The sequence below is a fragment of the Geotrypetes seraphini genome, chromosome 5 (genome assembly GCF_902459505.1).
Source record: "Geotrypetes seraphini chromosome 5, aGeoSer1.1, whole genome shotgun sequence".
NCBI lineage: Eukaryota > Metazoa > Chordata > Amphibia > Gymnophiona > Dermophiidae > Geotrypetes > Geotrypetes seraphini.
In genome coordinates this window covers 148,536,547-148,563,476 of record NC_047088.1, presented here as the reverse complement: position 1 = coordinate 148,563,476, position 26,930 = coordinate 148,536,547, and the positions used below count along the sequence as shown (strand labels likewise).

Below are 26,930 nucleotides of genomic sequence, written 5' to 3'. Positions count from 1 at the left end.
TCATCTTCTTTTCACTCTCTTCCTTCCAGCGTCTGCCCTATCTCTTCAATCCAGCATCTGCCCCTTCCATCCACTGTCTGCCCTCTCCCCCTTCCATATGGTATCTGCCTTCTTTCTATGCCCCTCTCCATCCAGTCTGTGCCCCCTCTCTCCTTTTTACATGATTCATTCCAGCTTCACTGCTCTCTTCATTTTTATCTCTCCTATAATTCTGTTTGTTACAATGTTATTTTATTAAGTGCTTTGTACAACGCTTTGCAGAATCGATAAAGCGTTCAATCAAGAAACTAATTAAACAATAAACAATTAAACAATAAACAATATACCAGATCTAGCATCTTTGTCCCTCTTTCATTTCTCTGCTGATCCCCTTTCCAGCATCAATCTCTTTCTACTTTCTCATTCCTCTGTCTCTCCCTTTTCCCTCACTTAATCTCTTCATTCCACCCTGACCTCTTCCCCTCCTCTAATCTCCCTGCTAGCTGTTTCATTCCTTTTTTCCTTCTCCCTTCTCTCCTCCCCCTATACAACAGTAACTCTCTTTCCATCTTTTCCCTCCTCCCCTCCCAGTAGCTTCTCTCCTTCCACCTCCCTCCAGGTCCAGTAGCAGCTCTCCCATTATCCAGCAGCTTCTCAGCCTCCAACAGTGGCTTCCTCCCCTTCCCTCCCTCCGCTCCCCTCCCAGCAGCGATTCACTTAGGCAGCCTTGGGTCCCTTGGTGGGTCACACCGCCTCTGAGGAACTAGGAAGTTGCCAAAGTGTTGAAGGCTCCCCATGATCTCGCTCACCCCTGCTCCCAAACTCCTGCATGCCCTGCACATTTGCGCCCCCCCCCCCCCCAGCCGGCGCAAGCAACGTTGCACCGCAGGCCCCTACCCACTGCCCTGCTGTCGAGTCACCACGAGTGAGCGGCCTGTCACCAAGAAAGCTCAGGGCCAGCACCGCACATACATACACCAATCCCAACTTCTAGTTTAAATGCCTAGAAACATATTGTCTAAATTTCTCCACAATGATTCTTTTTCCTGCTGTAGTAATATGTAGCCTATGTACCTAAAGCCTTCTTGATGGCACCAGGCTTTGAGCCACCTATTGAAGTTCTCTGTTTTAAACTCTTTGATCTCCCTTTTCATATGCTGGCACTACTTCGGAAAAAGCTACAGTCTTTACAAAAGGTTTCAAGCCCTCACCAAGCTCCCGAAAGGCTTTCTGAGCTGCAGTGTGGAGTTGTTGGCTAGGTCATTTGTTCCCAGATGGATAACAACATCAGCTTTAGACTTCTTAGTTTCTTCCTTGATTAGACAGTATTTGTTGCAGGGCTGTGGAGACGGAGTCGAGGAGTCGGAGGAAATTTCGGGTACCTGGAGTCGGAGTCAGAAGTACAAAAAACTGAGGAGTCGGAGTCGGAACATTTATCTACCGACTCCATTTTTGAACTTGGCATACCAATCACGAGCGATTCTTTCAGCTATAGCACCCACTATATACACAGCACAAATGTTGCGAGCAGCTTCTGCGGCCTTAGAACCTTGATTAAAAGCAAAAAGAAGGTGGTGTCGAAAATGCTCATTTCTCTCAACTTGACATTCCATTTTAACGATCTGAAAATTAACCAGTGCTGTGGAGTCGGAGTCGGAGGAAATTTCGGGTACCTGGAGTCAGAGTCGGAGTCTGAAGTACAAAAAACTGAGGAGTCGGAACATTTATCTACCGACTCCACAGCCCTGATTTGTTGGGTACTCCTTGTAGACGAGGATCCTGGGAGACACTTCACTATTTTAGGCTCCTTGACTTGTGTTTCAATGTTAATGCCTCTGATGATAGAATCCCCTAAAAGCAATAATTTATTGGCTTGAGGCTTCTTACTCTTCCTTTGTGAGTGCTTTTCTTCATAAGTTACCTTCACTGGTTCCAGTTCAGTTTCAGTTCTTTCTTGAGCACTACAATGCTCTAACGGAGCAAAGGAATTCTGTAGGTGCAATTGTGATGGTGTATGTAGATAAAGATATAGTGTACCTAGATTTCAAGAAAGCATTTGATAAAGTTCCTCATGAGAGACTCTTGAGAAAACTTAAAAAGTCACAGGATAGGAGGAAATATTCTAAAAAGGATAGGGTTAAAAAGTCACTTTTCTTAATGAAAGAAGGTAAATCGTGGAGTGCTGCAGGGATCTGTATTAGGACTAGTGCTATTTAATATATTTATAAATGACCTGGAAATCGGAACAAGTGAGGTAATTAAATTTGCAGATGACACAAAACTATTCAAACTGGTTAAAACTCATTCAATTTTTTTTTTTTTACAGTCCGCAAGAAGACCTCAGGAAATTAGAAAACTGGGCATTCAAATGTGAAATTACTGGGACAGATAGGGAAGATACTTAGAGCACCTGATATCCATGGAGGAAAGGTAGTATTCCAAATAAAAAAAACAAACAAACTCATAACCAAATGGCAGATAAACTTTAATATGGACAAATGCAAAGTGATGCACATTGGGAAGAATAATCCAAATAATAGTTATCAGATGCTATGGTCCATCTCAGGAGTCAGCATCCCAAAAAAAGATCTAAGTGCCATTGTAGACCAGGGTGCTCACACTTTTTTGGCTAGTGAGATACTTTTAGAATGACCAAGTCCTAAAATGATCTACCAACAATAAAATTTTAAAAAACACAAAGCACAATTAAATTTGTTTGTTTTTTTCAAAGAGGTCAAGGCAGATGACTTTAAAATATGCAATGTCACCTCAGTAACAACTACACAAAGAGAAACAATATACCCCCCTCCCCTTTTACTAAACCGCGATAGCGCTTTTTAGCACAGGGAGCTGCGCTGAATGCCCCGTGATGTTCCCGATGCTCATAGGCTCCCTGCACTAAAAACTGCTATTGCGGTTTAGTAAAAGGGGGCCATAGTGCAAAATATAGACAGCAGATTTAAATTCGGACACATTTTGATCACTAAATTTAAAATAAAATCATTTGTTCTACCTTTGCTATCTGGTGATTTCATGAGGCTTTGGTTGCACTTCCTTCTTCTGACTGTAAATCCAATATTTATTTATTTCTGCCTTTCTTTCTTTCTGCCTCCTGCATGCTTCCTCTCCTCCAGACCTCATTCCATTTCCCAACCAACATCTCTCTGTCCCTCTATGAATGCAATTTTTTTTCTCTCTCTCCCTGCCCCCCTTTCTTTCTTTCTTTCTCTCTCTCTCCCTGCCCCCACTTTCTTTCTCTCTCTCTCTCTGCCCCCCAGCCATACCAAGCCACCGCTGCCAATTTATCTATGCTTTCCTGATGCCATGCTGCAACCTCATCTGAAATATTGCATTCAATTCTGGTCGCTGTACCTCAAAAAAGATATAGTGGAATTAGAAAAGAGTGACCAAAATGATAAAGGGGCTGGAAATCCTCTTGTATGAGGGAAGGCTAAAAAAGATTAGGGTTCTTCAGCTTTGGAAAAAAAAAAAAAAAGAAGAAATGGAGAGATGACTGAGGTCTATAAAATCCTGAGGTCTATAAAATCCTGAGTGGTGTAGAATGGGTATAAGTGAAATGATATTTTACTCCATCAAAAATTACAAAAAGATTATGGGACACTCAAAGTTAGACATATAGAAAATGACGGCAGAAAAGGGCCATGGCCCATCAAATCTGCCCACTCTAATGACCCACCCCCCTAACTTCTTCCCCTAAGAGATCCCACATGCCTATCCCATTTTTTCTTAAAATCTGGCACGCTGCTAGCCTCAATTACCTGCAGTGGAAGATCATTCCAATGATCAACCACTCTTTCGGTGAAGAAATACTTCCTGGTGTCGCCATGAAATTTCCCGCCCCTGATTTTCAGCGGATGCCCTCTTGTGGCCATGGGTCCTTTAAGAAAAAAGATATCATCTTCCACCTCTATACGGCCCGTGATATATTTGAACGTCTCAATCATGTCTCCCCTCTCTCTACGTTCCTCGAGTGAGTATAGCTGCAGTTTACTCAGCCTTTCCTCATACGGGAGATCCTTGAGCCCCGATTCAGCTCTCAGCAAATCTTTTTGGTAATGTGGCCTCCAGAATTGTACACAATATTCCAGATGAGGTCTCACCATGGATCTGTACAACGGCATTATGACTTCGGGCTTCCGGCTGACGAAACTTCTACGGATACAACCCATAATTTGTCTAGCCTTGGATGAAGCTTTCTCCGCTTGATTGGCAGTTTTCATGTCTTTACTAACGATCACTCCTAAGTCTCGTTCTGCTGCAATCCTAGCTAAGGTCTCACCATTTAGGGTGTAAGTTCTGCACGGATTTCTGCTGCCAAGGTGCATGACCTTACACTTTTTGGCAAATAGGAGGAAATATTTTTTCACTGAATAGTTAAGCTCTGGAACTTGTTGCTAAAGGATGTTGTAACAGTGATTAGCATACCTGGGTTTAAAAAAATGGTTTGGACAAATTCCTAGAGGAAAAGTCCAGAGTCTTCTTTTGAGACAGACATGGGGAAGTCACTGCTTGCCCGGGGATTGGTAGCATAGAATGATGCTACTACTGTATGTGGGTTTCTGACAGGTACTTGTGACCTGGATTGGCCACTATACGAAACAGGATACTAGGTGATGGACCAATGGTCCGACCCAGAATGGCTATTCTTATGTTTTTAAGTGTGTAGCAGTAGGTGTGGCAAGGAAGAGCTTTGGAACTGGGACTGGTTTTTTTTTTAATCAAAAAGTTGAGAACAATGTGCACTTCTGTTTGCTCAAAAAGGATATAGAAGAACAAGAAAAGGTTCCAATAAGGGTTAAAAAAAAAATTTGAAGAAAGGCTAGGCTAAACAAGTTAGAGCGCTTCAGCTTAGAAGAGAAATGACAGAGGATAAGACAAATTTATAAAATCATGAGTGGCACAATGGTTGTTTTAACCTTTTAAAAAGCACTAAAACAAGTTGCTACACCATTATATTAACAGATTGAAAACATATTTGAAATAAAAGTATTTATTTTTTATGTAGAGCATAATTAAGCTGTGGAATCAAACTGAAATATGTAGTCAAAGTAACTAACGTAGCAGGGTTCAAACGAGATATGAACAAGTTTCTAAAGGAAAAGTCCATTAAAAATTTTTAATTGGAAAGACTTATCCCTTAACATGTTTAAATCTGTTCTATGTTTTGCATCTGCTAGGCATTTGTGATCTAGACTGGGCTCAATTGAACTTGGTCTGGTTCAGCATGGCTTAGAAGAGTAGAAATGCTGTTAGTGATCTGTCACCTGTCGCTAAAATCATCTGTAGTACCTGAAGATTGGAGGGAGGCCAATGTTATGTTGATTTTTCAAAAGGGTTCCAGGGGAGATCCAGGAAATTACAGACCGGTAAGCCTGACTTCAGTGCTGGGCAAAATGGTGGAAACAATTATAAAAAATTAAATTGTGGAACATGTAGACAAACATGATTTAATGAGACAGAGTCAGCATGGGTTCAGCCAAGGGAGATCTTGCCTCACCAATTTGCTTCACTACTTTGAAGGTGTGAATAAACATGTGGATAAAGGTGAGCCAGTTGATGATATAGTATATCTAGATTTTCAGAAAGCCTTTAACAAAGTTCCTCACGAGAACTCCTGCGAAAACTAAAGAGTCATGGGATAGATGGCAAAGTTCAATTGTGGATTAGGAATTGGTTATCGGATAGAAAACAGAGGGTAGGTAGTGTTAAATGGTCATTTTTCTCAATGGAGGAGAGTAAACAGTGGAGTGTCACAAAGATCTGTATTGGGACCGGTGCTATTTAACTTATTTATAAATGATCTGGAAATTGGGACGAATGAGGTGATTAAATTTGCAGATGACACTAAACTGTTCACAGTTGTTAAAACACATGCAGATTGTGAAAAATTGCAGGCAGACCTTAGGAAATTGGAAGACTGGGCATCCAAGTGGCAGATGAAATTTAATGTGGACAAATGCAAAGTGATGCACATTGGGATGAATAACCCAATCACAGTTACCGGATGATAGGGTCCACCTTTGGGGTTAGCACCCAAGAAAAGGATCTGGGTGTCATTGTAGACAATACGATGAAACCTTCTGCCCAATGTGCGGTGGTGGCCAATAAAGCAAACAGGATGCTAGCAATTATTTTAAAAGGGATGGTTAACAAGACTAAGAATGTTATAATACCCTTATATCGCTCCATGGTGCAACCTCACCTGGAGTATTGTATTCAATTCTGGACTCCTTATCTCAAGAAAGATATAGCAGCACTAGAAAAGGTTCAAAGAAAAGTGACCAGGATGATAAAGGGGATGGAACTCCTCTCAAATAAGGAAAGACTAAAAATGTTAGGGCTCTTCAGCTTGGAAAAGAAAGAGACAACTGAGGGGAGATATGAATGAAGTCTACAAAATCCTGAGTAGAGTAGAATAGTAGTACCTGAATAAATTCATGTAAACCGTTCTGAGCTCCCCTGGGAGAACGGTATAGAAAATTGAATAAATAAATAAGTAAATACAAGTGGATGGATTTGTCACTCTGTCACAAATTATGAAGACTAGGGGACACTTGAAGTTACAGGGAAATACTTTTAAAACCAATAGGAGGAAATATTTTTTCACTCAGAGAATAGCTAAGCTCTGGAATGATTTGCCAGAGGTTGTGGTAAGAGCAGAGAGCGTAGCTGGTTTTAAGAAAGGTTTGGACAATTTCCTGGAGGAAATGTTCATAGTCTGTTATTGAGAAAGACATGGAGGAAGCTGCTGCTTGCCCTGGATAGGCAGTATGGAATGTTGCTACGCTTTGGGTTTTGGCCAGGTACTAGGGTCCTGGATTGGCCACCGTGAAAACAGGTACTGGGCTTGATGGACCATTGGTCTGATCCAGTAAGGCTATTCTAATGTTCTTATGTTAGAATCAAAGTGAAATGTGAGCTATTTTGGACTGTTACAAATCTTCTATTCTTTTCTAGGACATTGTGCTTTGGAAAAACCTTTGAAACTCCCAAGTGTCACAAAGAAGCATAAAGAGGTTTTTTAATCCTTTATTTGCTAATAAATTAAACCTTCAATTAGACTGCAAGCAGATAAAACATGTTTTATTGAGTGCATCTAGTTACAACGGCTTGAAAGGAAACCATCAATTTTAAAGACATGCCTTCAGGTAGCATCCAGTGACCTGCAGAGGAGTTGGCTAATTAGATGCTGTTTCTTGAAGCAGTTTTAAGCAGTTTTTAATTAAGTATACAAAAGTTATGTTGAAATATCTGTTCTCCCCATTCAACCTGTATAAGTTAATACACTATCATAGTAGATGAGAACAATTAAGAACCAAATGGCCCACCAGGTCTTCACATGTTTTCCTGTTTTGCTAAAGCCTATACCTCAGATGTCAGCCAGTCATTTCTGGACAAGGGATAGCCATGCAATATTGAACATATTGCTCTTTGCCCATGTCAGTTTTGTCAACTTAAGAACATAAGAATAACCTTACAGGGTCAGACCATCTAGCCCAGTACCCTGTCTTCAAAGTAGCAAATCAAGGTTACTAGTACCTGGCAAAAACCCAAAATCGCAGCAACATTCCATGCTACTGATCCAGGGCAAACACTGGCTTCCTCCATGTCTGTCTCAATAACAGAAAATTGTCCAAGCTTTCTTAAAACCAACTACTTTAACTGCTCTTACCACAACCTCTGGCAACGCGTTCCAGGAGCTTAACTATTCTCTGAGTGAAAAAAATATTTCCTCCTATCGGTTTTAAAAGTATTTCCTTGTAACTTCGTCGAGTGTCCCCTAGTCTTTGTAATTTTTGACAGAGTAAAATATAATCAATCCACTTGTACCCGTTCTATATCATGCAGGATTTTGTAGACTTCAATTACCGTATTTTCACGTAGATAACACGCACCCGTGTAAAACGCGCACACGGGTATAGCGCGCGGGAAACACAAATTTATGTAAAGAAATTTTTATATACCGCGCTCACGGGTATACCGCGCATGCCGCCCCGACTCTCCTCTGGCTGCCCCGACTCTCCTTTTACCCGCCCCGACTTTCCATTCACTGCCTCGACTCTCCTCTGGCTGCCCCGACTCTCCTTTCACCCGCCCCGCCTTTTCATTCACTGCCCCGACTCTCCTCTGGCCACCCCGACTCTACTTTCGGCCACCCCGACTTGAAGTCCTGTCCCCACCCTGAAAGCCTGATGCCCCCCTCCCCCGCCGCCCGATTCATCATCCGGAAGGACCGCTCGCACCCCTACCGCTCGCACTCCCACCCGAAGAACCGCTCGCACCCCCACAGCCTCCCCCCCTCCCCCATGGAGAAGCTGTCTACCTTGTTTCCGGATGCCAGTGAGCCCAGCTGCTTCCTCTGCCGGCGGTCCTGCCCCTTCTCTGAGCCCTGCACTACGCTGCTTTCTCTTCCGGCGGTCCCACCCTTTCTCTGACGTCAGAGAAAGGGCGGGACCGCCGGAAGAGAAAGCAGCGCAGCAGGGCTCAGAGAAGGGGCAGGACCGCCGGCAGAGGAAGCAGCTGGGCTCACTGGCATCCGGAAACAAGGTAGACAGCTTCTCCATGGGGGAGGGGGGGAGGCTGTGGGGTGCGGGCGGTTCATTGGGGTGGGAGTGCGAGCGGTGGGGGTGCAAGCGGTCCTTCCGGATGATGAATCGGGCGTGGTACTTATTTATGTAAAAAAATTTTATATAGCGCGCTCACGCGTATAACGCGCAAGGTTATGCACGGTTTGTAAAATCGTGTATAACACGCACGTTATATGCGTGAAAATACGGTATATCTCCCCTCAGTTATCTCTTTTCCAAGCTGAAGAGCCCTAACCTTTTTAGTCTTTCCTCATACAAGAAGAGTTCCATCCCCTTTATCATCTTGGTCGCTCTGCTTTGAATCTGGAACAGGGAGGCTGCTAAATCCTTTCCATAAAAACTGACTCAGGGCACACCAGGAATGCTGTTGCATAAAAAGTACAGATTTATTAAAAAAATAAAAAGCAGCATGTAGGAAGAACAGATTAGCAGCATTCAAAAGTGTCACAGATCAGATAAAGTTCCACACCCTGCAGATATGCGGAAAAATATCCTATCTGTGTCTCTTTCCCATCTTACATGGACTGATATATTATCAGCCATGCATTACAATCTATTGGAAAGTTTCTGATTGGTTATTAGCATTATCACAAGTAATTAGCTGCTAGTCTGATTTGTTAGCCTCATTAACAGAATTAAGTGGTTACAACTGCATATAATTGGCTATATCCCCAATTGATGTAAAAGCCATTAGTATCTGCGTATGTCCTTAAAGCAATTTTCCATTTATGTTCAAAACCCACCAAAAAACCACCTATAATTATCTGCCTTTGACACCCTTCTGCTTGGGGATTTTTTTTCAGAAGTTATCTATGCATGACCTCCACCCAATTCCAAGAACGGCCCTTTCTCTGTCCTCTAGGTGCTGTGGTTTTGCATACGTGTAGGTCAACTTGCCCTTTTGTGGTTCCTTGGATCAGGCCAACTGTAGTTCTGTCTTTATCTGCATTATCTGATGTTCCAAAAAGGCTGTCACTCCATCTGCGGTGGCAACTGTCAGAAGGACAACCTTGTTACATGTCCAAGTTTTGCATTCTATGCACACAATGCATAGGCCTCATGCCTGGTCTGATCTACTGTCCATTGTTTCATCTCTGGTCCGAGAACATAGCAAAAACAGGAATCATTGCTGCAGGCCTTACACCTGCATCTGTCTTCCAGCTAAGCACCGGTATTATAATTTTCTTTCCATACAGCAAGCACTGGTCTCGTCTGTGCTGTTTTGTAACACCTGCACTGTGTGCTGTATGTTCCTTATCTCGAACAACAGAGGCAGGGGGAAATTGTCACATAAGAAAGCAGCTTCTGTTCCAGAATTCTTGTAAAGATGAAATTATACAGAAATCAAGCTTGGCCTGTTTTTAAAGTCCTGCAGTCATATCCCTAGGGTCCTCAGAAAGGGGTTCAACCAGAAATCTCCTTCGAATCTTTTATAGTACCGCTATATCTTTCTTGAGGTGTTTACAGGTTCCTATTCTCCCTAGTTTCAGCCCCACTCCATGTTTTCCCCAACCTTTTAACCCTATTTATATGTAATCAAAATATTGAGCTCTACTCTGCTGTCATTCAAGCATGTGATTTCTATGTATACTGGACCCTTGGACATATCTACCACCCACTCATTGAAAAGCATTTCCTCTGAGCTTCTGTCCAGCTTTAAAGTCATCCTCAAAGCTCCTTCAGATACAGTATATCAATGGTTATGAATCTTCTAGTATGACCCAAAACATCCCTACCAACTGAATAGGAAAGGTTATTTTCAAAAGGCTTTTTCTTCCAGTGTAGAAAATAAATGGATTACAAAATTACCCACCCAAAATGTGATCAAATTCACATGTACAACCTGTACAAGGTAAGCTTTTCTAGAGGGCACAATTGGGGTGGCATTTGCACTTACATATATACATTTGGAAAATTCAACACAACATAACATCGTACTTATAAACCACATAACCGTAAGTTCAATGCAGTGAACAAAGGATTAAAAATAACATAACCTAAGGATGATTTAAATTAGTTCGCTAAATATTTTGAAAAAAAATGAGTTTTCAATTGAGTTCTAAAGTGCTTATAAGAGCAAGCACTACGCAACAGTAGCCTAAATTCCCTGTTATAGAAAGCAGCCTGAAATGCTAGTGTAAGTTCCAAGGATTTCTTGCTTATATATAGAGTGTGTGTGTATATATATATATATATATATATATATATATATTTATTATTATTTATTTTTTTTTGCATAATCAATTTTTATTTTCAAAAATGAAATCCAGCCTACAAATACAATCAACCATAGAACACAACCAAAGACAACCAGAAACAATACAGCTCCAACACCCCATCCCTCTACCCCCCCCCCCCCGACCCCAGAACCGGATGCAAAGCATATACCACAAGGCAGTAGACTTGGACTCTGATAGCCCATTACCAAGGCATGAAACCCCAGTCTCCAGTTCCCCAAAGCCACAGTGTAAAATAAAAAAGGGGGGAGGGGAATAGGGATAAAAGTGAAAGGAAATAAATAAACAAATGGTCCCCTCACACACCCTGCACCCCCCATCCCCCACACCAACTGATCACCAAAGCACCGGCATGGAACAAGGTTAGAAGGAGTTCAAAATGTCACTCTGGATTCTTGGGCTAAAGACTGAATATAGGGATCCCAAATTTGGAGAAACTGTCTCTTTCGTCGAAGACTGTGACTGGCCACCTTACGCTCCATAAGCAACAGAGCATGCAAGCAGTTCCTCCAGGCCCAAAAGGAGGGCAAAGTATCACTGATCCAGACCGAGAGAATTACTTTCTTCCCCAAGACAACCATCCACCTCATGAACTGCCGTTGACCACTACGAGGCAAACAAAATGCCTCATACTTATCAGAGAGAGGGATATGGCAAGCCAGAAGGCCCTCGACGTACAACAAAACCTGCCGCCAAAAATGTTTAATTTTTATGCAAGACCAAAAGGCATGATAAAATGAGTGAGGAGATGCCACATATCCAGAGAGATGTAATTGACTCCGCGTAAAGTACCCACGGTGAAGCACCCAAAATTGACATTCCCGCAAATCCGCATTGACCGAGACTCCAGGCACCTTCCATATCAACAAGAGGAGGTCCAAAGCATCATGCGAGATCCCTAGATCTCGACACCAATGCTCCTGTAACGGGACTCGATCCACCAGCAATGCGAGGCGTTGAATGTCTTTATAGAAGCCAGACACCATAAACCCATCCTCCAAATAAGGGACGAGGAACTCCGCAATTTTATCTTCAATAGGAAAAGCCAAAGCATAGGGCTGGAGTGACTGAACATAGTGTTGAATCTGCTTATAAGCCAGAAAGTCTCCCCCCCCTTCCCCTGAAAAATCTTGCTTATATTTTAATCCAGAAAAACTATGTGGTCCAAATAGCACATGTAAATGTGAGTACAAAGTTTTCTTTGGGCAATTCTTCAAAAGTGGAAGCAACCATGACTTTCCATTTTGAAAATATAACAAAAAGTTTGCCAAGTGAAAAGAATAAGCATATCCTTTAACAAAAAGCACAGCTCTCAAGTAACCCACCTTACTCGTTGAAACAATTTTAAAATTTCACACTACCTACGACATAATTTAAACACTAGGCTGTTAGCAGCAAAATGTTAAATAACCTGTTGGAAAGGGTTCTAAAGGGCAATTACCAAATAAATGTGGTAGCCTGGTCTTCCAATGCCACTTTGTTTTCTAATTTCTATTCCTAATGCTTCAAACAGTATTCTAATGCTGTTCTCTCATTATTCCCATTCAAACAATCTCTGTCTCAGTCTCCTAGCATCCTGGGGATTTCACAGCAAATAACAAGTCCATGCTAATAAGGATGGTGTATTCATTAAATCCACAGCCAGTGAGTGCCCAGACCTAATTCTTCTAGCATAGGATGTTATAAAACCCAACTTGCAGCCTGAAGGCTCTCTGTTCTGCAGCACAAACAGTACTGCTTAGTACTTCTGTGTCTTCTAAATCAGTGGTTCCCAACCCTGTCCTGGAGGACCACCAGGCCAATCGGGTCTTCAGGCTAGCCCTAATGAATATGCATGGAACGGATTTGCATGCCTGTCACTTCCATTATATGCAAATCTCTCTCATGCATATTCATTAGGGCTAGCCTGAAGACCCGATTGGCCTGGTGGTCCTCCAGGACAGGGTTGGGAACTACTGCTCTAAATGTCAACAAATTTATCTATTCATTCATAATAAAAATCTTCAAAAAAGATACAGAAGGCATATACATTAAAACTCAATTTTTTTAAAATAAAAATTATAAATAAACTAAATTTATATAAAATATGAGGCTGGTTCCCATCAGCTATACTGCAAGTGAAATTACATCCAGAGCTATGATGCATGTGAAGCAATGCAGAAACTTCTAAGATCCTATTCTGCTACCAACAAACGGAATCAATTGAATCTAAACAACATTAACCACAAACCCTGCTGACACAATGCAAAAGTTAAAAGGCAGAAATAAAAAACAAACAGATGGGATGGATTTAAATGAAAATAAAATGGAATGCTAGTCCTGCATTTTTAATGTTACCACAGAACTTCTATTAACATTTTCCCACTCCTAGCAGTAAGAACAAAGGGCTAGATTGACTAAAGCCCACAAATCTATCCGATTCGTGTCCTATCCGTTTCCGATTCATTCTGGCTAATCGATTCCGTAAAGCTTGTCCATGCAAATGATCAAACTGTAAACACATCTCACTCTAACATCGATCGACGCACGTGCGCATTGTCTCCTTGTTGGTTTTGAAGCACATAACGCATGGGCTAGCTCTTTAGGACTTCACTGCGTAGAAATGGGGCAGGGTTTAATCGTGGACATCATTGGTGGGCCCCAAATGCGCCTACCGCAAAGCATTGTTGTCATAAAAAAATGCAATAAGAACTGTAGTTTTTACCAACCTCTTTTTTTTTTCTTAAGTGCTGTTGCAAGCTGTTTAGCTTTTTGAAAAATTTGTTGGAGAAGTCTGAGGAGAAATAGCATCGGAGATTTGTGAGCAAGCTCTGGAATTCTTCAAGTTCGTCCTTTTTTAATGGATCGATCTCGAAGTTTATTGCGCGCTTCCAAACAGCTTAACATTTCTCTCAGAAAAAGAACTGTTAAGTTGCTAGAAGGCACAACAGTTAACAGCAGTTGAATGCGCTGGGATCACGCGCTGTTATATACAGACCTACGAATCCCAGGAGGCTGTGCGGCTCTTTCTGCCGTGAAGCAACCAAAGGTGACCCCATGATGTCAGATGCACGCGACAATCTAGCTGGAAGGAAGGGGGGAGGGATTGCTGGCCCTTAAAAGTTATTTTCGATTTTTTGTTTGTTTGTTTGGCATTGATATATGAAATAAATGTACAATGCACAAGGAGAGCACAGGGTTAATCCGCGATTTTCTCACCATGCTCATTACAAATCCGAGATTCACTCCCGCGCTCGCTATGCGCATTCCAAAAAAATCAAAAAAACATTTCTAATACTTATGTACATGAAAGTTTACATATATTTAAAGTTTAGATATATTTTGATTTTTTGTGGGGTAGATATATATTTTTAATGGGGTTCTTAACATGCATGTGGCAGTTGCTAGGCAGGAATAGTTGGTGAGGATGTAAAGCGGCTGGTCCTCAGCAGTCAAAACTTTTTGGAACGGAAAGGCCAGTCGGTTTGGACGAAATGGTTTCATGAATCGATGCCTTAAGAAATTTACATGCCTTTTTACTCATTTGCATGCACAGATCGGATAGGGTGCAGATGGGATCTGGAGGAAGGTTAGTGAATCTAGCCATAGTAGGAAAGTGAGCGCAAACCGAGTAGTACATGATCGGTTTGCTTAGTGAATCTAGCCCAAAGTAACTTATTTTGGGGAATTAGGTGGTGAACACTGCTAAATATGCCAAACCTCGGACCTTTTCCTCTTCTTATTACTGAAGAAGGAAAACTGAACTTAGCCAACACAAAAGAACAGAAATATCATACAGTACCCATCTTAATTTTTAACTATTTGCAACTATTTTTGCACTAATGCAAACAGCATTGGTGGTCCTCTAATGCAGGTGGTTCTCAACCACCGGGCTGCGGGCTCTGCCAAACTGGGTCGCACAGAATTTTTTTCTTTAATTTACATTACAGGCAGTCCCCAGGTTCTGGCCGGTCCCTCCTCCCAGCCACACTTCTCTTCACAAAGCTGCAAGCAGCGGCTCCCACACGCTGCCCACAACTGACCCGAAGCCTTCCCTCTAGGCTTCCCGGTCAGCCACTGCTCACGGCTTTGTAAGGAGAAATGCAGGTGGGAGGAGAGAGCTGGCCAGAATAGGTAAACACCTGCAGGAGGGAGGCACAAACTTGGGACACAGAATTGAGGGAGGAAAGATGAAAAGGGGCATGTTGGGACATGAGAGAGAGAGGAGATACGTTAGGACACAGAAGAAAGGGAAGGAACACTAACTTTGGTTAAGGATGGAGAGAAGGAACAAGGAAGGGGGATGAACGTGGAACATAGGATGGAAGAATAGGGGTAGTGAGGGAGAGAGATGCTGAGGTGGGGAGGGAATAGAAACAGAAAATTGTTGGGCATAGGTGTCTAAGTGAGAGGGAAAGAGATGGTGTACATGAAGGAAATAAAGAAAGAGGAGATTTGTTGGGCATAGGGAAGGAGAGAGAATTACTGGACATAGTTGTGGGAGAGGAGTGAGGTACAGATGTATGGGGAAGAGAGATGAAAGGGAGAAGTAGTGGATGTGGTGGTGGAGAGGGCACAGTGGAACAGATGGAAAGGGAAGTAAGAGGGGCCTCAAGGAGGTGGAGAAGGTGGAAAGAATACTAGGATCAGACTTTGGGAAGGAAAAAAAGTTGCTCAGAGAGAAGGCTTCTGGGTTATCCACAGGCAGTGTGGTGGGAGGGAGGAATGTTGGAGAATGATGGTGGAGGAAATGGAATGAGATATGTGGAATGGTGTTGGAGAGAGGTGTTACATGGAGAAATGTTGGGTATGGGGCTGGTCTGGGTGATGAGAGAGGGAGAAATGTTGGATGTGGTAGTACAGGTGGTGAGAGAGATGCACCCTGGGAGGGGAAAGAGAATGTGCTTTGTGCAGTTTAATTTTATGGTTACCATACTGTACTAGTAAGATTATATTGTGTGTACAGTACAGTAAAAATTATATGCACTTTATTGATTATGTGCTTGAATTCCTCCCTCCCCCGGTCTGCGGAAAAATTGTCTTGCATGAAGCCGTCCCTGGTTCAAAAAAAGGTTAGGGATCACTGCTCTAATGGATCAGAAAGATGATATGTATAATTTTTTAAACCCACGCAAAATAAATTAGACTGCACAAATAATCCATATTCCATTAACCACAGAAATGGAGGCGGGGAGGAAGCACATCAGCAAGCAGAATTCAACAAATGAAAAGAATGATGCATTCCAAGGCAAAAAAGATACTTTAACAGAAACTACTGTGGGCTTATTATTCAGCAACACAAACTCAAAAAAATCAAAACAAAACCAGAAAAGTGGTTGGCCATGCACAAGCTTGAAACTTTTCAAGCATATAAAGAGCATGGCAAATCAAAAGTTTAAATATTTTACATATCTAATCTAATCTTTGGTTTATATACCGGGTCATCTCTCAGTGGAGCTCGACTCGGTTCACATATAATTAAGTTTGTCTCCTAGAGATTCTGAAGCCTTGGACCTTCCCTTTACTACAGCTGAGGTAGAGTGGGCGATAAGGGTTAGTCCCCTAGGAAAGGCGCCTGATCCAGATGGGTATCGGAGTTCTATAAATTATTGGTGGAAGAGATCACACCTGCGTTGGCCGATGTTTATAATCTGAGTGTAGCTAAGGGCTTTCTTCCTCAGTATTTGAACTTAGCGCATATTATAGTCCTTCTGAAGCCTGGTAAGGACCCTCATTTACCTGAATCATACAGGCCTATTTCCCTATTGAACCATAAGGCTAAGCTTATGACAAAAATTTTGGCAACTCGCCTTCCACGAGCGTTACCCTCGGTGATAGCGGAATCTCAAGTGGGATTTGTGTGGGATCGACCAGTGGCTAAGAACATCCGGCGAATCTTGCTGGCTCTGGAGCGGGCGGGAGTGGAGGGTAGCCCCTCCCTGCTTATCAGTTTCGACGCCGAGAAGGCCTTTGATAGAGAGCGGTGGGGTTACCTATTTGCAGTGTTTAGGACGTATGGCATGGGTCCATTCTTTTTTGGCACGATTCAGGCGTTGTATAGTGACCCGGACACGCAGCTATGTGTCAATGGGGCTTTTTCCAGTTTCTTTAGGATTCATTGTGGTACTTGGCAGGGGTGCCCCCTGTCGCCGCTCTTGTTCGTGCTCTCTTTAGACCCCTTACTTTGTGAACTCCAAGCTAATGCTGCTATTTGAGGATTAGCGCTGGGCGATTCTCACTTTAAATGTGCAGCATTTGCGGATGATCTCCTGGTGTTTTTGACGGACCCCCAGTGCTCGCTACCCACGTTGCTGGAGAGCGTACGGGAATATGGAGATTTCTCGGGCTTCACTCTGAATTTAGCAGAGGCTTTGGCTTCTTCGGAACAGCTTCGGAACAGGGGCAGCTTTCCATTACAATGGGCTGACTCGTCTTTTCGATACCTGGGGATCCGGCTGACTATGGATCTCACCCAACTGTATCGTATTAATATCGATAAACTCCTAGGGACCGTGGAGGACATAAGAGTCCAGTCCTCCGCGGTAGCTAGTTTCTATTGTAAACCTTGTCTTACGCTTTTGTTGTTCCTGCTGTTGTCACTGTTTAATAAAAAGATTTAAATATAAAGACTAGAGTACATAGCAGAAAACATAGGAGAAGGAAGAACTAATTAAAAACTAAAAGTACATAAGAAAAGCATAAGAAAAATAACTATAATATTATCATTTCATTGAGGCTGTAGTTAAACCATTTAAAAATTGTGAGAACAAAGTTTTCAAGAATTTACAAAATAATTGCAGCTGGCCTAAAAGCCTAATGGAGTCAGGGAGTTCATTCCAGATCTCTACAAACTTGAAAACAAAGGATCGACTGAACTTCATTGGTTGCCTATTCAATGGTGTATTCATTTTAATATTTTAAATGCTGATTTTATAAATCAGGACCCCTTCCACCCCCCCCTTTACATACACAGTATGAATATAATACCAAGAAAATTACACAAGTGCAATGTTTGTGATTACTGTGAAAAAAACTAACCACCAGACTAAACTATTGCAACAAAGGAATTAAAGTTTCTCCCTGGAAAACATTATTATTTTGTTAAAGGTTTTGCAAATCTGTGAGTTAGTCACATATAAGCCATTTAAATCTGACTAATGGTTGAAAAATTATAAACTCTTTTCAAGCAACACTTCTAGTACTTTTAAATGTCCTTCAGCACAGTTCTATCTCCTTTATCACCATTATATCAATTATGTTTTATATAAGACTTAGCTTTCTGCATTACCAAGTTAACAGCAACTAGCAGATCAGTTAAAAATATTAGCCACTGTGACAGTGTGCATTGATTTCAAAACATCCAAATGAATATACACTAGGGCAGGGGTCAGAAATTTTTTTAAAGCAAAGAGCCATTTTCTCCTAAAATGTTTGACTCAAGATTTACAATGAGCCTCAATGGGTATAGAAGGGGGTGTGTGAGATATGATTTTTAATGTGATATGGGTATATATGCATATTTTGAAATCTCTTTAGCAGGTTAGGAAAAGCCTGAGACTTGGACAGGGGGAAGGACAGGACTTGGACAGGAAGAAAAAATTTCCAGCTCTCCCCTTATCAATTTATTGGCTAAAAAATCTCATCTTTATATTTTACTTTCCAGTCAAACACCAGTTGTTTAATGGCAGCAAACACTTCTGATAGGAGAAAGCATTTATCTTTAGATGTCTTGTTTGTAGCTTAATGGCAGACAGTACAAATGAATCCAATCCACCGAAGCCAGCATTTCATGGCAATATCACTGCATCAGAGCAAATAAAGATCAGCTGCTCAAAATCAGCAGCGTAAAGCTTCAGCTTCAAATAGTGCCAGTGACTGATAAGGGGAGGGTCGAATAATTTACTTCCTCCACCCTTCTAGCCCAGCCTCTCCTGCTTCCCCTCTCTGCCCTCCTAACTTGACATCACCCTGTCCCTTCTCTCTCCCCTCCTGCCCTCTCCCATCGTCCTTCTACTCCGGGATACAACATATCCCTCTTTCTCCCCTCTCCACCTGCTGTGTCTTCCCTTCCTCCCTCTCATACACCCCAATGTCCAACACATCTCCCTCCCTTGTTCCCTAGGTCCTTCCTCCTCCCCATGAACCCTCTCTCTTTCTCCCTCCCCTCCACCTCTATGTCCATTTCTCCCTCTCTCAATACTCTTATCACTCCTGCAACATATTTCATCCCCCCTCCAATATGTTTTTTCTTGCTTCAGCGTTGACTTCTATAGCTGCCTGCCGCTAACCAGGAAGCCTCTCTCTCTTCTGTCGCATCCCACCCAGGCAGAAACAGGAAGTTCTGACAGAGGGATGTAGCAGTGGAGAGGGTTCTGGGTAAGTAGGAATCACCGCTGATCCATTGAAGCAAGAAACATGAATGTGACCGCATTAGCTCAATACCAGGAGGTAAAGTAAGAATCACAACCACACAGGCATAGAGCCGCTTGTGGATTGAACTAGGGCAACAAATGCATGTACAAAAACATAAGACATTGTAATGTGAATGTGATTTCTGAAATTACTCTGTTTTTACTTTGTCAAAGCTGATAAATATGAGTAGATAAATTTAAAGAAAAAAAGAAGAAAAAAAAACTAACCGTAAGGCATATAGGGGTACGTTTACTAAACTGCGGTAAGCTCTAGCACATGCTTGTATGTGATGATCTTAAGGTGGCCAATAGTGCAAGCTAGAAGCATGCTAGCGAGAGGTATGGCCAGTAGGAAAAAGGAGGTAAGGATGCCTCTGTAAAAGACTCTAGTGAGACCTCATTTAGAATATTGTGTACAATTCTGGAGGTCGCATGTTCAAAAAGATATGAAAAGGATGGAGTTGGTCCAGAGAAAGCCTACTAAAATGGGGTGTGATCTTCGTAATAAGGTGTATGGGGACAGACTTAAAGATCTCAATCTGTATACCTTGGAGGAAAGGCAGGAGAAGGGGGATATGATAGAGATGTTTAAATACCTATGTAAAATAAATGTGCATGACTCGAGTCTCTTCATTTGAAAGGAAACTCTGCAATGAGAGGGCATAGGATGAAGTTAAGAGGTGATAGACTCCAGAGTATATACTTTTTTACGGAAAGGGTGGTATATGCGTGGAACAGTCTCCCGGAAGAGGTGGTGGAAACAGAGACTGTGTCTGAATTCAAGAGGGCCTGGGATAGGCACGTGGGATCTCTCGGAGAGAGAAAGAGATAATAGTTACTGCGGATGGGGAGACTAGATGGGTCATTTGGCCTTTCTCTGCCATCATGTTTCTATGCTTATCACACTTTAAAAAGGTTTATGGCGGGATGTGCACTGGCATCCTGCAGCAAATGATCAACTTGCAAGTGCACACTACATGCTGAAAAAATTATTTTTAATTTTCTGGGAAGGCAGAGGGTGGGCTTGACAGCGCTAATCAGCACGTGAGGCACTGCTGTGCAATAATTGATTGGCGTGGAATTAGTGTGGGAACCCTTACCACCTATAAACAGGTGGTGGTAGGGGCTCACATGGTGATTTTTTTAATGGCTATGCGCACTAATGGCAAAATTAGCACATGGCCTTAATTAAGAAAATGGGAAAGTCTATTTCTGGCCAAGGTAAAATTGTCCTTGGTGCGCATCAAAAACAGGCCACTTTTGCGTTACTTTAGTAAAAGAGTTCCATAGACAAGAAGGAAATAAAAAGTGCAACTAAAGAATGAATCGTCATTTTAGATTGAAAGTTACTATCTTGTTTCCCGTAATTAACACAAAAAGCTTCATCTTTAATTTTTCTTTTCTCAATACGTCAAGAATAAAGTTCTGGGGGCCAATATTCAAAGCAATTTAACCATCCAGAAAATGCTCCCATTTGATTAAATCACTTGTTTATGTTATTTCTTGATATACCGCCATTTCCAGCACCTGGATCATAGCAGTTTACAAATGCTAGCTTAAAAGAAGGAAATAAACTCCATAAAATATATAAAAAAGTATACACTCATACAAAGGTCATCATTAAAAATAGAAAAAATAAAAATAAAAACAGTAAAACAGATTGTGATACCATTTAGTGGATGACTAAATTATTCTAAGAACACACCATGCTTGAGCTTTCAAAAACACAACTCCCATCTTCAGAAGAGACCAGCAAAGGAATCAAGGAAGCCATGTCTTCAAGACTACTATGACCCTGCATAGCTGAATACAGCTTTGGGACTTGCAGGCTGCAGGTCACAGAACACATTTTAAATGAGGTTCACAGAAAACGGCAGTCAACTACTACAGAGCTGATCTTGCAACATAAGAGGAACAAACAAGGGGAAAAAACACTTTCCATGCATTATTCAACAATATAGAGAATAACTACATTTCTCCCATCTCAAGACACACATTCCTGCTCTTGCAACAAAGTGATACTTGTGTGCAAGAATCAAACTCATGGAATGTACCATCAAATCTCAGAACTGAATCTTTTTTTTTTTTTTTACCTCAGTGCTTCCAACCCTCTCCTGGAGCACACCTAGCCAGTCAGATTTTTAGGATTACCACAATAAACATGCACAACACATGTGTGCACAAATCTTTCTCATGCATATTCATTGTAGCAATCCTAAAATCTCAACTTATGTGCCCCAGGGAGCTGAAAAGTACCGCTTTACCTAAGGTATTTGCCAAATCTGTGTGTGGCTTTTAATAAAAGTTGTCAATTCCATAGATAATAAATTACAAACCATTACAGTGAAAAGCAGGAATGTGATCGCTCAGTATAAGAGATATCATTTTGGGGATTAATATCTGCATTTAAATCTCACTTTTATATTCTGGTTACAGAGAAGGATTTAAACCAGTAGACTCCATCCAATGCACGGCTCTCAAAGTTCTCCACTGCAGCCCTCAAACATTTGGCTAAAATGCTTTTCAAATCCTGTAAATACATTAATTTCAACCTTGCCCACTTGATAAAATAACTGCAAACAATCTTTAAGGCCCTCTTTTACTAAGCCGCAGTAGAGGTTTCTAATGTGGCCTGGGGTGCTAAAAGCCCCGACGCTCTATGAGCGTCAGAGAATTTAGCGCTCCGAAATGCAGTAGAAACCTAAAGGGGTGAGGAGCAAGTGTGTTACTCAGGTATGTTATTTATGGAATTTTTAAAATATATTCTTGAAGTGTTGCAGAATCAATAGCAGTATTAATTTTTAATGCTTAATACCCAGTTTGAACAAGCAGATAAAGGTGGTTTACAAATTAGACGAACATGTAAGCTTGAAATCTTTTGGTGGCTCTCAGAGCTTTTCCGTAGTCACACTACGGCCCTTTACATGAGAAAGGCTGAAGACCCGCCATTCAAACCCCACTCATTCTTTGTGAAAAATAAGCCACCAAATTCTATATAGGTTGCCCAAATCTGGGTATGTAGGGCAGACGTACATAGAAATTAATGAGTTAATGAGGTGTCAACAATCAATTAGTGTCATTAATTGGAATTTATTTGGATATGCACACATCTGCTTACATGCTATTTTGTAACTGCCCACCTAAATTTTTGCATGCAACCCAAAAGGGAGCATAACCATGGGCAGGTCTAGGTGTTCACAAAATTTAAGTGCAGTGTTATCAAACATAAGAGTTACACATCCAACTTGCGCGCTAGTATTTAAACCAGGTTTCAGCAAGCATAAACTCTTGGGTGCAGGAAACCATGCTAAAGCGCTTAGCATTCTGTAAGGGAAGCTCAGTCAAGGAGCTTCCTTTATGGAATAGCACTTAGCATGGATTTTTCCTACCACCTAAATCTGGTCTAATATAACTAACATAAAATATGACTTGCAAATCTAAAAAATAGCATAATTATATAGCATTTAACAATTTATCTTTTGAAAAAACATGGTGCTTTCAATTTCAGGTTTTTAACTGATAAACACTCCTGATGCATTAAATTAATTAAAATGAAGTTCATTGGCTAAATACCACCTTTCCTCATATCCTCTCACCCTTCAACCTGGCTTATATTGTACCTTCCTCTGTGTTTTTGTGCCTTTTCTGCATTTACTCCTAACAGGAAAGTTTCTATCCAATTCCACTGGAAAAAGTACTTAGCAATAGTACCTGTTATATGAAAGCATCAATAAACTCAGACTTTATACTAACACCAGACAATAAAAGAGCAGAATCTCAAACAAAGGTACACTTAATAAGCATAGGGCCTGTATGCTATTCTGCTTAAAATAAATTAATCATGCTGCCAGGAACAGGGTACAAGGGGGAAACCTTTAACACTTGTTATCTGAATGACAAAGCATTATCTTAAGTGGTCTATTAAATACTGGTGAAATGCTGGCATCCTGACAGGTCAAGTAGTAAGTGCATCTTCCATTCAGTCTTAGGGCTAGATTCACAATGTACCAATCAGTTTGCGACCAGATTTCCCTCCTGCACTATTCACTTACCTCTCCTGCGATCCGCTTCGAATCCGTGCATGCAAAGTAGACAGGGACGCGATTCACCAACCAAATTTTTAAAACCGACTGGGCTGGCCGATCAACCCAAGAAGAGACTGCTGGGGACCAGTCGAAAACGTCTTTCCGACTTTCCAGCTCCATAGAAGCCCTGCTCTCTGCTGCCCTGAATCTCTCCTTCCTGCCGCCCCGATGTTCTTCCCCAAATTGCTGCATCATCGCCCTGCTCTGCCCAGATCTCTCCTGCCTGCTTTGCCCTGAATCACCACCCTGCTCTGCCTGGATCTCTCCTGCCTGCTCACCCTGAATCGCCGCCCTACTATCTCCTGCCTGCAAACCCGGATCTCTCCTGCCCTTCCCCACACTGTGAGCCCGTGGTTTTAAACCACAGATTTAAGCGGGTTAAAATCACAGGCTCGCTGGGCTAGAAAGTTTTTTTAAAAGGCATGGCTTGGACGGGTCTAGACGCACGCGCAGACCATCTACAGATGGTCTGCGCATGCGTCGGGATCACACACCAGCGATCCGTGCTAGCAGATGGGGGCATTCCTCCGATCACCCCCATCTGCATATTCAATTTTGAAGAATTCATCGAACCTGCCTGGATCAGGAACGGATCGGTTCCAATTGGGCAGGTTTGTAAATCTAGCCGAGCTTAGATTCTAATACAGCCCACTGTTTTTAGGGACAGTTTGACTCATTTTGTACTACAAGGGCCGTGAAAAAAAAAGAGGATGTTGATTTTACTATATGATGTTCATGCACTATGGTTATTTGATGACAACGGTAGCCCTGGACAATACAGGGTAGTAAGTATGACTAGCCACCAAGAAAGTTTAAGATGCAAGATCTGAATTTCTAACACAGAAAATGTTTCCTGGACCCATTCTGGAATGTCTAGTAATAAAAGGCATGTGATGTTTTGCAAACAGCAGAGAGGTAGGTAAAAATACACAGCTAATGGTAGGTAAAATACACAGCTAATGGAATACCCACAGGACTTGTAGTAGAAGTAAGGGGCTGCAAAAAGCACCTTAACCTTTTCCTATCGTAATAAATTTTACATTACGCTGGTTCCAATCGTAATTATTTTAGCAAAGTTTTGCATTATTCACCGTTATCATTTACGGCTATTGTAAACATAATGTAAATAAGTCATACGTCTGTAAATTCAAATATTTTGTGTTCCTGGCTCTTTATTAGTCCATACAGACTGTTTATCCACGATGACAATGATATTTTTGGAATGTCCCGTTTTCCAGGACACACGATAGGAAAAGGTTAAAATACCAAGTGTAATATGCATTGGAATTTTTTTAAAGTCTAAATTCCAAGCCCAAACCACAGTTTAACAATCAGACTTACACACTAGCTACTGAATTTTATACAGGCGCTTGGCTCTTTAAACTCATAACTATACCTTGAAATTCTGTAAATACTAAAGTGCTACTATACATATGCAGCTTGGTCATTCCAGCAACAATCAATAAGCTGAGACCGCAGGAGATGAAATATAAAATCCTAATGATCTCCTTGTAAGCTGTTCCCCAAAAGAGCTCCATACCTTAAGACCTAGAAATTGCTGTGCTGATGGCAAGCAAGCTAGAGATTCTTCAGTTAACTATGGTTGTAAATAGCTTTCTGAAGCCTGCTCATTCAGCATTCAAATTCCATTAAAAGCATGCTACGAATAGCATCCACATGAAGAAAAAAACAGCACTTTGGAATAAAGCGCTTTCCAACAAGTATCCACCACACTTAAAAAATAAACATGTTTATCTGTAATTGGAAAAGGGGAAAATATGCATATACACCACCATCAGAGCACCCTTGAGTTTAGAGTTAAAACTATCACCAGAATAATCTAAGCAAAGACACAAAGACCACAGAGGTCAAAAGTGAAACAATTATTTTAATCATAAGGAAGGATAGGACAATCTGTATTCCTGCATGAAGTGAAAAGCCTTTTCTTCTTTTCAACAGTGATAGAAGAGCACTGCTTTAAGGGTGGGAACCACTTACACAGCCGTCAGTGAATTCCCTTCTTTCATCTCCTGTTCCACTGTAACACCTCTTCAGCTCCAGGTTAATGACTATTTCAAATAACAAAACCTTTTGTTTGACGTGCCAGTCCGACACCATATAGCCTTTTTATATACAAAATTCAAGCATGACAGCCAGACGAGGCGGAAGGAGAAAGACTGCACGTTGGGCTTGTGACATAGAGAAATGAAAGAATCGATCAGGCTGAGAACAGTTTAGGATTATAAATCAGTATGCTGGGATGTTGTTGGCATTTTCCAGCCCTTCCCAGTTTTCACAGGCCCGGGTGGGAGGGATCCCCGGCGCTTTCCTACACCCTGCATTCTAGAGCAGGAATCGCCTGTGTCTTGAAGAGGATCCTCAACTTTTCCTTCCCCGGCTGCCCTCTCCCTTCCCTTGCAAAGGCGATTAGTGAAAGAGAATCCAAGACCCCGCTCCGGGCGTTCTTCGCCAGGGGACGGGTAGGGAAGAAACGCGGAAGATGGAGAAAAGCAACGGAGCGACGAGGTTGGCAACAACCTCCACCCCCCCCCCCCCCCGAGCATATCGCGGTCACCGGGAACAATAAGGGAAAGGGGGAAGCGCCAGCCTCGCTCCACCGGCGTCTGCCCCCCACATCACCCGGTCACAGAAAAAGCGCCACCGGGGACACAGGCAGCTCCGCACGCCACTAAGAAATGGGGACAAAAAAATGGAAGCAGAGAAGGAGAAAACATACAAATACAAAAAGAAGTACGCGGCGTGCTCGCCACTCACCGTGTCTCTCCCAGGGGCGCCGACCGGCGCTTCTTTTCTCTCTCTCTCTCTCTGCCGGCTGCAGCCACTCCGTTGCCTGTCTCGCGCTCAGGCTGAGTCAGGCAGCGCCGCCCGCCGGGCTGAGGCGCGCTAACTTCCGGTGCGGCCCCCCAACCAATCAGCGGGCGACCGCGGCCCCGCCCACCCCCCTCCATTCATAAGGACCCAGCGCCGTTTCTTCACTCTCTAGCCATAGATTAATCAGCCTTTTTTATCCGTTGGGTATCTTCCTTTCACCCGCTTGGCATACTTATTTTTCTCCTGTTTCTCTGTAAGTCGAGAACGGAATTGTGTCGTGTCTGACAGCCAAAGGGGATTTTTTTTTTCATAAGTCGTTTGCTACGCTCATGTTATAACAAATTAGGTATATCTTATTTTTTATTCGGCTGCTGATCTTATGGAATCACAGGCGTCGAGGTTCGAAAACCCAGTGGCTGAGGATGATAAACGCAACGTGAATTTCCTTTCCTGTACGTAGTGAAGATCGAAACTAGGACAGAATTGTGAGAATGAAGGCAGTCTGGAATACTGTATTTCTTTTCCCTCATGTAAAAGGCTCGATACAAGAAAACTGGATATCGTGATTAAGAAGAAAAGCAAGGTGTGAGAGCTAAATGACTATGCTGTACTCTGTGGAGAAAGAAAAGATCTAGTATTAATACGCAATTGGAGACCAAGAAAATATGATGGATACAGAAATTATCCCTTTTTTACTGGGTGTCATCAGCCTGCAGTAAATAATTTCCATATGCATCTTGATATGTATTGCCTGTACATCTGACACCTTATTCTAGCAGGAAGCTCTCTTTGGAACAA

The 26,930-nt window shown here is 42.1% G+C and overlaps 1 protein-coding gene across 6 annotated transcripts in view; it reads right to left on the bottom strand.

Moving 5' to 3' along the window:
* Positions 1 to 26,215, bottom strand: part of RAPH1 (Ras association (RalGDS/AF-6) and pleckstrin homology domains 1) — a 494,561-nt gene extending 468,346 nt beyond the window's left edge. For 2 of the 6 annotated variants that reach the window (XM_033946870.1, XM_033946872.1), the window contains exon 1: positions 25,299 to 25,663. In XM_033946870.1, coding sequence (XP_033802761.1) covers positions 25,299 to 25,418 — 120 coding nt within the window. In that variant the 5' untranslated portion in view covers positions 25,419 to 25,663. Of the gene's footprint in view, positions 1 to 25,298; positions 25,665 to 26,075 lie in introns of those variants that run through there. The other 4 variants (XM_033946873.1, XM_033946869.1, XM_033946874.1 and 1 more) reach the window with 4 other exon arrangements.
* Between the last annotated feature and the right edge of the window lie 715 nt (positions 26,216 to 26,930).